This window comes from Lingula anatina, chromosome 1, assembly GCF_051362555.1.
Source record: "Lingula anatina isolate TDL-2025a chromosome 1, LinAna3.0, whole genome shotgun sequence".
Taxonomy (NCBI): Eukaryota; Metazoa; Brachiopoda; class Lingulata; order Lingulida; family Lingulidae; genus Lingula; species Lingula anatina.
Window position 1 is genome coordinate 22,176,336 of NC_141767.1, and position 12,142 is coordinate 22,188,477.

A 12,142-nucleotide genomic window follows, 5' to 3' on the forward strand; every position below is an offset into this window, starting at 1 on the left:
TGTTCAAATTTCATAATTTGTGATACGGACTGAGCTTTTTTCATCATTTATTATATCATTATCATTATAAATTTTAATGGGAGTGCTTGAGGATGAATTATGGTCTTTAGAGATTGACATTCAGTTACTGATGGTAGTAAGCCAAATTTTCTTTATTTTTTCTAGGATATCAAGATGAAGAAGATGGCTGATCTTCAGCTCACTGTGGTGTCTGACACCAAAAGTAAACATGCAATAAGTAAACAGATTGCTCAATGGGAGGAGAATTTGGAGAAACTGTACATAGAACAATACAGACTCAGGTGCTACATGGCCTCACTGCAAGGATCTGAATTACCAAATCCAAAGGTAAGAAACCTGTGTTAATAGTATGAAAGTTGTTCTTGTGTGATTTATTTGATGTGCTACAAGTTTTGATATTAGTTCATATTGAATAAGGGGATTTTTTTTTAACTCATACCTTATTTAAAAAAATATTTATCATTATTAATTACTTTTTATATCAAGTGAGTGCTTTGATGTTAAACTGCAATACCGGTAAAGCGTTCTCTGCCACTTTGTAGTATTTGACCCGCGCTTACCTAGTGTCCAATTTTCAGTTGTTCAGATATTACTGTTAATTTTATTGTAAAAATTTCCCAACACTTTTGTACATTTCAGACATTACTGACAAATGTGTCAAAGTCCACAAAGACGACCCTGGCCAGGCTAGGTGTGTTCACCGTCACCTCATTCCACGCTCTGGTGTGTGCACGGACACCCCTTACCATGGCAACGTTATATAACAAAGCCAGCAAGAAGAAAGGAAAGTTGTCCACTTTTATGGCAGAGGGGGGAAACAAGCTGAGATCAAAGACACCAACTGGGGCACTTAGTCCATCCAATGTGTAAGTATAGACATTATGCTGGTCACAGGGCATTTTGTTATATTTGGCATGTTTGTTGTTTAAGCTTGTTATTCTATAGATATGATAATGCATATACAACTAAAGCAACATATTATATTATTCTAAAGTGAAAGTGAAAGTATGACACATTTCCAAATTTTTTCTGAAATTTGTATCATCTGAAAGTCAAAATAGATTTTAAAAAGCATGGTACTAAAAGATAACAGTTAGGAAAGATGAGTAGCACCTTACAGTGGTGATATATGTATGTGGTTCATTCCAGGAAATCATTCAAAGAGATAGACATTAATGAGGAGGAGGAGAGCAGCTCTGAGTACATGTATGGTGGTGACACAGAGGAATCGTCCAGGCTGGGGACACTTACTGACACACTCAACTTTGGGGACAACCTTCACAAAGTCTTATTACCAAACAATCAGGTAAAGAATTCAGTGTAATGCAAGGGGGGTTATGTAGGTTTTGATCATTTGTTTTCATCAGAGTTGTTTGTTTGTTTGTTTGTTTGTTTGTTTGTTTGTTTGTTTGAAAGGATTTATAGATATACATTGTGCATTAGTTCTTAATGTAACAAAAATGAGAAACTTAGAACTCAAAAACATGTTTATAGATCATAGTTTTCTTTCATGTGGTATATTATTTACCATGGTGATTAAGGGGGGGGATGTTGAGATTGTCAGGAAAATTATGAAATTTGGTGCATAGAAGTCTGCTCTTCATTGTATGACTTTATGCACAGTCCATTTGGCAGGTCTTTGCAGTTGTTTATACATTTGACCTTTAACATATTGATTTGCTATGGCATCTGTGTACTAGCATTTCTAAGTCTTCACTGGTCATCTATATCTATGGCTCTTGTTTAACCACAGAACCTGGTGATAGCAGTTCAGGGCAGGATGACAGTACAGGAGGTCTTGGAGACCGTGTGCAATAAACGTCAGCTGAACCCAAATGACCACTTTGTGCGACTTAAACTGCCTGGACAGGAGGTGTACACCGTGCCTGACAAGATGTCCTTCATGGAGAGAGAGGTGATAGAAATTTGTTTTATATATTAGATATAGTGTTTGTCATGTAAGTGTATGCCACACCCTCCCACGCCTATCTTTGTTTGCTTAGTCATGTGTTTAAGTTTGAGGATGTGAATATGACAACCTATTATGAGCTTTCTACATGACTGTGATTTTGTACCCACAATGTCTACGTAAGTGAACTGAACTAGGAAGATCTTTCAAAAATAAAAGGTAAAAATTGATAAAAATGCCTTGAATTTTGACTAGTCTAAAAAAGGAGGAATATTTATATCAAAGATATCTAAATGAACTGATGTGCTCTCATTCCAGACCTATGAGAAGATAGAAGTATGTGCCAAGATCATCTTCCAGCTAGAACTGCGGCGGACACAGTATGATGCTGACTTTGGATTCAGTGTAGAGGCAGAGCTGGCTGAGGACTCAGAGAGAGATGACGAACTCTGTATCTTCATCAGTGAAGTCAGGAAAGGAGGACTGGCATACAGAAAGGGTTAGTGCTGTTTAATTATAATACCTGCTTTTTTTATCCTTCAGTGATTTACAGGTGTATTATGTTTACACCATGAATCATCACACTGTAATATAAAGCATGGATTTGTATGTAAAAAATATAGATCAGAATTGAAAGCACAAATGCACATTGCCTTATGTCAGGGCAGTTTAACCTGGCTCACAAACTCATAGACAATAGCAACAAGATGTGCCCTTCCTCACTGTCATCTTAATACTGATGTATTGTTTCCCCAGGACTGTATGTTGGAGATGAGTTACTGGTTATCAACAGTAAGGTGGTCTCAGACCTGGACATGGTGTTTGTAGAAACTCTCATTCAGGGCGCCAAGCTGCTTTGTCTCACCATTCGCTCATGTCGCACTGAGCGCCCACCGTCATCGCGGCAGATGGAGCACGTGGACATCCACATAGACAACATGGTGTGTCCTCCCCCGCCCTCGCAGTCCAGGATCAGTGACAAAGTGATAGATGAACTCATAGTGCCAGCACCTAACTGGGGTGAGTGTCTGCTTTATGTGGCCTTTCAAAGAAGTCTTGCAAAAAAAAAAAAGGCCTATTAAGTCTATTACCCCCTAAAGACACTTGGGTCCAAGAATTTATTGCTCAAAGCAGGACCAGTGAAAATTTACTTAACAGATTTAGAACATTTTACTGGCTTTGCTTTAGTTTTGCTGACATTTGGCATGGGGCCAGTAATTTGGATGAAAGGATATCTGTAGGCCAAATTCATCTATTTGTTTTGGATCTTTTATATTGTCCAGGTCTTTTATAACTGATCAGAAGTAGCAATATGTTATACCAATATTGATGGTTGGATCCTTATGGTTAACTGAAACATTTATACTCAACATGTGAAAGCCATCCAATCTTTTCTCAAAAGATGGAGCAAATGTTAAAGACTTGTCTTTAGTCTATCCAATGAGTACAGCATATTAAGTAATATGGACACTGTCATTTCAGTTCAAGAAGACCCTAACACAGGTGATGTTGTGATCCGACCCATGACCCCTCCCCGTATGATGCCAGGATATTCCACAGAGCAGATCCATCTTTTGCTACAGGTATATATGTATATGAATCTTGACACATCTAGCACTGTTCCATATAAAAAGAATAAACAACAGTTGAATATTAAAAAGCAAATTAAAATATCCTTAAATCATTTTGTTGTAATAACTATGCAAATTTGGAAATCTTTATGTGAATTTGTTTCTGTGTGAATGTTTTAGAAATCTGAGCAAGTCACCCAGCTTGTGCGTCAGTCATATGAGCGTGACTTTGTGGAGGGTCCTTCTGTCCCCCTGTCCTTGCCATCTAAGGAGTCCGAGTCCTCCTCTAAACCCATGTCACATGTACAGAAACTGAGGAAAGTGACCATGGAGCTCATAGACACTGAGAGGGCTTACGTCAAGGTAATGATTAGTTTGTGGAGCTATATTTTCAATATTATTTTGTCTTTGATGATTTGAAAACTGTTGTGTAAGTGATGAAATTCATTTTACCTATTTTATGCAATAATCTCCCTTAATTTTATTGGGTTAATTATGTTATTATTGCTTCAAACCTGATAAATAATAAAATATGTTTTATGGTTAATAAGGGTAAAACAATTTTCCAGTGAAATATTTAACATAATTCAAGAATATACTTATTATACTGTAGGATTTAAACTGCCTGATAGAACGTTACCTTGAGCCCCTGAAGGAGGAGACATTCCTGACCAGTGACGAGATTGAGGCATTGTTTGGCAACATCCAGGAAATTGTGCAGTTCCAGAAGCTGTTCTTACAGAGTCTAGAGGAGGCAGTGGACATGGAGCCAGATTTTCTCACTTTCTCTGACCCAAAACAGTTCAGGGTAATTGTCTTTGTTATTTATATGTTATCTCTGTATTATGTTTTTATCAAATTTAAAGAAAAAGGGCAGATTCATTTTCTACAGGATGTTCAAATAACATAAATATTATTGCAAAAGTATTCTTGTAAAATTTTTTCTTTAAAATGTATCTTTTTGACCATTCCAGAGGATATTGTTTTCTCTTGGAGGCTCATTTCTCTACTATGCCAATCACTTCAAGTTGTACAGTTCCTTCTGTGCTAGTCACTCCAAGGCACAGAAAGTCCTTCAGCCAGGTAACTAATGCTATAGTTTACTTTTAAGCCAGTCCAATTTATGACCATTTTATTTCAACAACTGATGTAGGACTGACTCTTTTAATGATTTTGTGTGAAACTGAACTTATTTTGAAGCAACTTACCCCCCCTCTTTTTCACTCACACACACACTCTCTTTCTCTCTCTTCTCTATCTCTCTCTCGTGGTCTTCAAAGCAAAAAGATTTAATAAAAAACATGTTACCTTCATAACTGCAGTAGTTATAGGATGCTTGGTATTAACATCAATTTTACAAGGTTTGATAATCATAAATCATTTTATTTGTATTAACTTTCCAGAGACCAATTCTCCACTGAGAGAGTTCTTGCGTGCCAGGAATCCCAAACAACAGCACTCAGCCACCCTGGAGTCCTTCCTTATCAAACCCATCCAGAGGATCCTCAAGTACCCCCTGTTACTGAACCAGCTGAGGAGCCTCACTGTGCCAGACACTGATGAGCATTATCACTTGTCTGGTGAGAGAGCTTACCACTGGCACTTATTTATACTGTTGTGATATTGTAAAAGTAGTACTTGAAGGTACCCTGAGTTTCAGAGGTCATTGGAAACTATTATACTTTCAGCAGGTCTGGATACTGTATGGTAGAGGTGAGTTTCTAGTGACCTCAGAAACTCAGGGATTTTTAAGATACTTCATATTTATTGATGATACACATTGTGAAGCTTTGTATTAATAAAAGAACCCCAGAGTCACATATTCCATGTAATATTTAGTATATGTAGGTACCACTTACTGTTTTATTATGTACTCCAGAGGCTCTGAAAGGCATGGAAGCAGTGGCAGAACATATCAACGAGATGCAGAAGATTTATGAAGAATATGGCAGCGTGTTTGATGACCTTGTTAGATGTTACAAAGAGGCGCACTCATTGGAGAAGGTAGCACAATACTTAACAGCCTCTCTCTTAACACTTTCTTGCATTGCGTGAATCCATAAGTCTGATACTGGAACTTACATTTAGCAACTGACCGACGTTGAGTTATTCATATTTCTCACTTTCCAGCATTATTAAATGATTAAGCGAAATCATACTGGATAACCTAGTATATAAAAATGATATTGCAGATTCTTTCTACATAACAGGTCTAAAGAAAATCTGGTTTCAGATGAAAAGTGTATAATGTATTTTAGCCTTTACTGAGTACTCTTTTAATGACTTATTAGATTGAATACATTTTCCTTTTTTTATTTTTCATGAAAATTTTTACTTTTATTATTTACTAATGAAAACATATTTACCAAGTGACACAGTGCAACTGTCAGTGATCTAAGAAAACAATTTTGATTTCAGGAAACAATAGAGCTGAATGTAGGTGACTTACACATGTATGGCGCTGTGGAATGGCTGAATGCCTCTGATAAGGTTGGCCGTCTGAAGAAGGGTAATGAGCTGGTCACCATCCTCTTTGTCTTCAAGTCTGGGGTGGTGCTGTTATGTAAAGAGAGACCAAAGGCAAAGAAGAGAAATAGGGTAAGTCTCATCAAGCAGCTTTCTTCGTGACATTTCTTCAGTTGTTAACTTGTCTGAATTTGCCAAATTATTGCTTGTTTTGAAAGGCATTATCTGCTTCTAGTCATTTGTTGTAAAATATTAGGTCTGGAATAACTTTTGACTCATCTCTGAACCACTTCCAAATAAATAGTTTGATCTTGGATATTTTGCTGGTTTCACATTGCAGAAATTGATAGGTTTAAACTGATGATATATTGAAACAACAGCAATGACATTCTTCTCCCTTCTCCCTTTCAGCCAGCCTCTGTGCGTGGTTCAATTGTGGACCAGGAGATAACACGCTACCAGACAGTGATCCCAGTGAATGCAGTGCAGGTCCGCAGCCACTCGAATAACGATGCTCACACACAACTCTACTGGGAGCTGCTGCACATGAAGTCTGAGAAGGAAGGGAGACCAGAAAAGGTCTATCAGATGGCCAACAGGTAAGCAGACTCCACAGTTGGAGTGAGAAGTATGTGGGTGTAAGATCAATAATTCATTACAAGAAATGTCAACTAAATAGGCCTCCAGAGACCAATTATCATCGACTTCTTCAGATTTCATACTGAGATTAATCATAAGGTATTATGTTGATTTCAGCACGTTAGAAGCCAAGAATGACTTTATGCGCACCATACGCCAGATCATACGTGACAGTGTGCGACAGATGAGGCTGCCATTAAGTAGTACTCCAGGCAGAGGCAAGGGATACATTCCTTATGGAGGAAAGAGAATGGCAGCACTGACTGGAAGTAATCAGCGTAGCCTCAGCAAAAAACGTGGTCAGCGTGTACGCTCTGCTATAGAGCGCCACTCCATGGAATTTGATAATGATTTCAATGTTCTTGACCAAGATGATCTCAGGGCAAGGAGCATGACTTTCAGTGACCTGAACAACACAGATGCTGACAGCACCAGTGAGGGTGGGTACCCCACGTCTGCTCACTCCCAGGCCAGCATAGACAGCAGGAGTAGCACAGGATCAGCCAAACTGGTTCATTCCAGTCACAATCCATTGAATTATTCCCCTGCCTCATCATCTATGGGGATAACAGTGGAACTGGGGTCACCTATATGGAAGCCAAGAGACACCCTGGAAGAGGAGTTAAAGACCCCAGTTCCATTTGAGGATGAGGATGACTCAGCAACTTTGATACTGACTTCCCCATACAGTGATTATTCTAGTACAGTTTATGTAGAGGATAACAAGGCATTGTTGATTGCCCCACCCTCCGCTTATGTTGAACAGGGTGACACAGAGTGCTAGCATTTCATGACACTAGGTTGTGTACTGTTTGTTGTATTGACCCTTAGATCTAACTGAATGAAGTTTGCTTAATTTTCATGGAGAAGACCTCTATGAATTTTATTGTACTGTTTTATTCTATTTTCTCTTTTGATATTTTTTATATTTAAAAAGAAAATACTCAGCAAACAGGTTAGAATTGATACATTTATTTGGCAGGGTTGATATATATATACATGTACCTTGTCTGTAGGATGGAACAGGGTGAAGATTTTAAGACAGGTTTTTTTAGGAATTGTCTGAGTATGGGATTCCTTTGGAGTGCTTTTAATTTTCAACTCCAAGATTTAATGTGTAGTTATGAGCATTATTCAAAGATTTCTTTGTACAAATGAAGTATATCACCAGGTTGTATTAGGTATTGTCTTTGCACACAGCTATATAAAGCAGCTGTTTAGTCATGCACACATGGACACATGATGTGGATACCTCATGGTTGTGGTTAATGCTGGTGGAATACATTTTACACTGACACATTCCGTTATAGGCTAGGGGCAGTCTGGCTTTTCAGGCTTCTTATATTTTATTTAGTATTTTATGTTTATTACACAACTAGAACAAACTAGGTGATAAAAAGGCAAATTGGTGTGAATTCTATAATTGTTTTGTGAAGTATTTTATTTTTATACTATTACCCTTCATTACATATAGAGTTAAAACATTCCTAGTCGTAGAGTCAATTGCTAAATGTTTGGACCAGGACAATCTAAATGTTTGAAATGACATCTTGTTTTAATGCTTCTGCTGCTTCTTAAATGGTTTCTTTAATCCTTTTCCTTTTATATATCCAAATAATTTACATTGTTTGCTGTATGAAGTTTATCTGTAACACATTTCTCAAGCAATTTTTCAAATTGCATTTAATGGAGAATTTTATCTATGAATTAATATGATATGTATATATGTATTTACCACTTTTTGGTGGTGCAGAAGTTTTCTTGCATCAGATTAATAATTTCATTGTATATTAATATACATATAGTTATTGTCCTTAATTCCTTAGTGTTAATATATTATTATTAAGCGCAGAACTTATATTATTCCTGCAGGCACAGGTTAAAACTTTCCACAGGAGTTTGGTGAAACAAATATACAGTATTCTAGATATATATACAGTAATACGTGTGCAGTTTCTCAGTTGTTGCCTTCAGGAAAAAAGTCCCAAGAAATAAGTGATCCCTTGCTTTATGCCTTCAAACGAAAATTTAAATTTAGACATAACTTAAAACTCTGGAATGTGCCTGTGAAATTTTTGACATGAAAGATGCTTGCCTGATATGTATCCAGTTAAGCTTAGTTGACCTTGACCTCAATTGCTGTGTCATGGAGTGGGTTGGCATATGGTAATTAGACTTGCCAAGATAGGTGGCACTGAGATGGATCAACCCATCTTTACTAGAAACACGAAATTAGACAAAGGTATTGGCAAGGGGTACTGCTGTCGCAATGGTATTGATACTCTTTGATACATAGTCTGTAGCTTTTTACTACTCTTATTGGCACACACTTTAATCAAGCATGTCCATGTTAAAGCAATATCAAGCATTTGATATACAGCCATATATACATACAGTCACTTTGGCGGTGTTTCACATAGGTTCAGTTTATATTATACCATTTTTAATGCATCCTTGAGATTAGGTTATTTTGAAAAGGTTTCCAAAGGTATAGGGGGATTTTTTTAAATCAGGCATCATAATTTGTAACCATGATATGTCTTAAATATGTCATTTAAATATTTTATTATTAAAAAGTGTAAAATAGAGGTTTATCATTGCCGTAGGTGGTAATGCATTACTGATAAGACCAAATTTAGGGAGAAAAATTGGAAATGCTGATGGCTGCAGTGTTTCCAGGTGAAATTGACATTGTAAAGAAAAACGAGTATTTAAATTATGATGGATATTTTGCCCCAGCAGTTCATCCATATGCCTTTGAGGTCTTTTTCAAACAGCTTACAATATAATTATTAAAGTCAGAGGTGGAAGATATTCTCTTTAAGATAATTAAGGAATTGCTAAATTCTATGTAAAGTTGAACTGAAATATTGAGTTTTTTTTTATGCTCCTGTCCATGATTAATCCGTTGATGGGAATGAGCAGGTTATATCATACAATGATAAGTTATCCTAATCATTTAATTCTTCACCTGGCTTGAAGTGGTGTAATAGGTTACATTATCAGGAATGTAGTTCAGTGTAGATGTAGGTAAATTATGTTCCAGCAACTTTTGGAAATAATCAACATTTACTGATTAGTTCTTTGCTGAAATATTATAAGTTATAGTTTTCTGGAAAAGTACTATTGTGACGTTAAGTATAGATCTGTGGTTGTCTTTAGTCTCTCTTCAATTTGACTGTGATCTTTATAGGATTGGATTATTTTATCAGAATTTACAGAAATTCTTTCCTTTTTGAAAATTGTACAAAGCTTAGGAAAATAGATCAAATGAAATTCCATCTGTCTTGTTGTTTGAAAATTTGAGCTTAATAACAATGATCCAAGCCCGTGTATGAAAGGGAAAAGTGTTTTTAATCTTTCTGGAAATTGAAAATATCCTTACTGCTTAATTGTACAGGTTTCACAATATAAAGATCTAAATTCTAAAAGCTAATTACCTCTGCTGATTATCAAAAAGAGATAATAATTGTTTTTATGGCTTAATTTCATGTTAATATGTTAGAATATAACACAACTCCAAAACTTGCATACTACAGCAAAGACAAATGAAAAATCCACTGAAAATAATATGCTTTTCACTATCTTGTGAAGTATCGGTCATTTTTAAATTTTTGAACAGTAATCCCAAAAAAATTGATTGATTTCAAAATTGTACAATTACAATCTGGCATAGAAGTAAAGGGGTTGGTCCAAACCTTCACTCAGGGTATAATAACCATTTCCACTGGGACTCCAGCAGATAGCTTCTCCCTGCGGTTCGCGGGTGTACGGCAACGACTGGGGCGTTTGCCTCATCGTGTTCTCGTAGGTGTCGCCATCTTGCTTGCGCCAGTAATACACGGCCTCTCTGGTTTTCACCAAAATCTCACTCCCGTCTGGTGAGATATCCCCGCCCAAAGGCCCATTCTTGACAGAGGTGATTGGAAGCGTGACGCCGTTGGACAAACGGACAGGGTTCGGGCTTCCCCAGCCGATCTTTGGGACGTTGTAAACTTTGGGGCGCTGTCCGGCGTCTACTTTAGTGACAAGGTACATTTCTCCCTGAGGATCTGTCAACAGTGACTCGGACTCGTCTTCGTTCCATCTGTATAAAGATATCAAAATCTATATACTCCGAGTTTTATTTATATGGGTTTTGCATGTAAAGGAAAACAATTTCCTCCTTTTCATTCATTCACAAGTTTTGTCACATTCAGTCACAAATACAAAATAAATAAATAAATAAACAAATAAATAATAATAATAATAATATAAAAATAAATAAAATAAAATAAAATAATACGAAAGCGATTAGCCTAAAAAATAATGAGAGAGATTGTGCAGGGTCTGCGTATTCTATTTACTGTATTCAATGACAGACAAGTACTTGTTTTGCTTGGGTCTGAAAACTGAAATCTGAACTTACGAATATTTCAAAGAAGCGTCAACGTTGAGTGTTTCTGTCCTGATCACATCGGGTTCCTTAATGCGGTAAATTGTGTTGGTTCCTTGGTCTCCAATGTCGCCAATAAGAAGACACCATCCGTTGTCAGGGCAGGGAACCATGGCCAAATCCTCCCAGTCCTCATTCTGTACTCCCCGGATTGTCCAAGTGGCCAGACGTTTCCCGGTAGTGGCATTGAGGACGATTACGTCTGGTTTCCCGCCATGGTCATTGTGTGTGTACAAGACGTTAGGGTGTCGTCTGCTGGCCGCAAGACCAGACGCCTCGTCGACTTGACTGCTGGTAACTATCCCTACCTCTCGTCTGGGTGCGAACAGTGAGTCTGCTGTTACAACTGGTGTAGAAAAACAGAAACTTGAAGGTTTTTTTTTTCAGTGAAAAAGTCGGTTTACTGAGATGCGATGTCCTTCGTTGCAATAAGTTGGATGGAAATGGCAACTGATAAAATTTTGTCTTTTACAACGGGGTTGGACGAAGTATCCTGACGTATTATATTTTTTACATATGTAAAGACAAGAAGAACTGTCAAAGTAAAATGCGTAGCTACGTTGTACATATCTGGCACGTCTTGTCTTTTCATAAGAAAAAAAAATGTCAGTTTCACCTACCACTCAGGGTACTTCGTTCACCAGACGTTTCCCTTGTTTCAGGTTTGTATCCACACACGTACACTTAAGTTTAATCAAGAGGGTCTTTCGAAATCATAACAACAGAAATGCAAATCCACCCATGTGTACCTTTTCCAGCTGCTGCTGCTGAAATGCATACAGCAGATAGACAGACAAACAAACCCCACTGCACCATCATCACGACCTCAACCGAAAGCATTCCCGACAATAATGACCAATTACAACCAGGCAGGTGGTTTAATAATCTTGGGACTGAGGCTCACAGAAGGGTTCTCCTGAAGTTCCAGATGTTTTTAAAAAACATGGTAACTGTTAACATAAATTTTGTCTGCCTTGATATCACAACGAGATAGAAAAATGAAGAATGAAACAAAAGACACAGGCGCATGCTCCGCTAGTATTTCTTGACATAAAAACTCACTCTTTTTCCAGATGGAGAACAAAAGAATATTCTACAATT

At 37.3% G+C, this 12,142-nt stretch overlaps 2 protein-coding genes across 4 annotated transcripts in view; one reads left to right on the forward strand and one right to left on the reverse strand.

Annotated features, from left to right (window-relative positions):
• LOC106178751 (protein still life, isoform SIF type 1) overlaps positions 1-9,887 on the forward strand; it is a 43,815-nt gene extending 33,928 nt beyond the window's left edge. For all 3 annotated transcript variants that reach the window (XM_087002977.1, XM_087002978.1, XM_087002979.1), the window contains 15 exons: positions 166-348; positions 661-887; positions 1,171-1,327; positions 1,775-1,936; positions 2,249-2,429; positions 2,687-2,950; positions 3,413-3,513; positions 3,682-3,864; positions 4,115-4,309; positions 4,476-4,584; positions 4,905-5,081; positions 5,381-5,505; positions 5,920-6,099; positions 6,379-6,566; positions 6,724-9,887. In XM_087002977.1, coding sequence (XP_086859103.1) covers positions 166-348; positions 661-887; positions 1,171-1,327; positions 1,775-1,936; positions 2,249-2,429; positions 2,687-2,950; positions 3,413-3,513; positions 3,682-3,864; positions 4,115-4,309; positions 4,476-4,584; positions 4,905-5,081; positions 5,381-5,505; positions 5,920-6,099; positions 6,379-6,566; positions 6,724-7,390 — 3,099 coding nt within the window. In that variant the 3' untranslated portion in view covers positions 7,391-9,887. The remainder of the gene's footprint in view (positions 1-165; positions 349-660; positions 888-1,170; positions 1,328-1,774; positions 1,937-2,248; positions 2,430-2,686; positions 2,951-3,412; positions 3,514-3,681; positions 3,865-4,114; positions 4,310-4,475; positions 4,585-4,904; positions 5,082-5,380; positions 5,506-5,919; positions 6,100-6,378; positions 6,567-6,723) is intronic.
• On the reverse strand, positions 9,775-11,892 carry LOC106178750 (uncharacterized). Its single transcript, XM_013562055.2, has 3 exons — positions 11,791-11,892; positions 11,015-11,387; positions 9,775-10,693 (listed from the first exon to the last, which is right to left on the reverse strand). The coding sequence occupies exons 1-3, from the start codon at positions 11,879-11,881 to the stop codon at positions 10,267-10,269; spliced, it is 891 nt and encodes a 296-aa protein (XP_013417509.2). The 5' UTR covers positions 11,882-11,892; the 3' UTR covers positions 9,775-10,266.
• Between the last annotated feature and the right edge of the window lie 250 nt (positions 11,893-12,142).

Excerpts from the sequence above, each read along its gene's own strand:
- LOC106178750 (XM_013562055.2), bottom strand. The coding sequence starts at position 11,881 with ATGCTTTCGGTTGAGGTCGTGATGATGGTGCAGTGGGGTTTGTTTGTC. Across the intron at positions 11,388-11,790 it reads AGCAGCAGCAGCTGGAAAAG|TTGTAACAGCAGACTCACTG; the intron begins GTACACATGGGT and ends TTTCTACACCAG. Across the intron at positions 10,694-11,014 it reads GACGCTTCTTTGAAATATTC|ATGGAACGAAGACGAGTCCG; the intron begins GTAAGTTCAGAT and ends ATCTTTATACAG.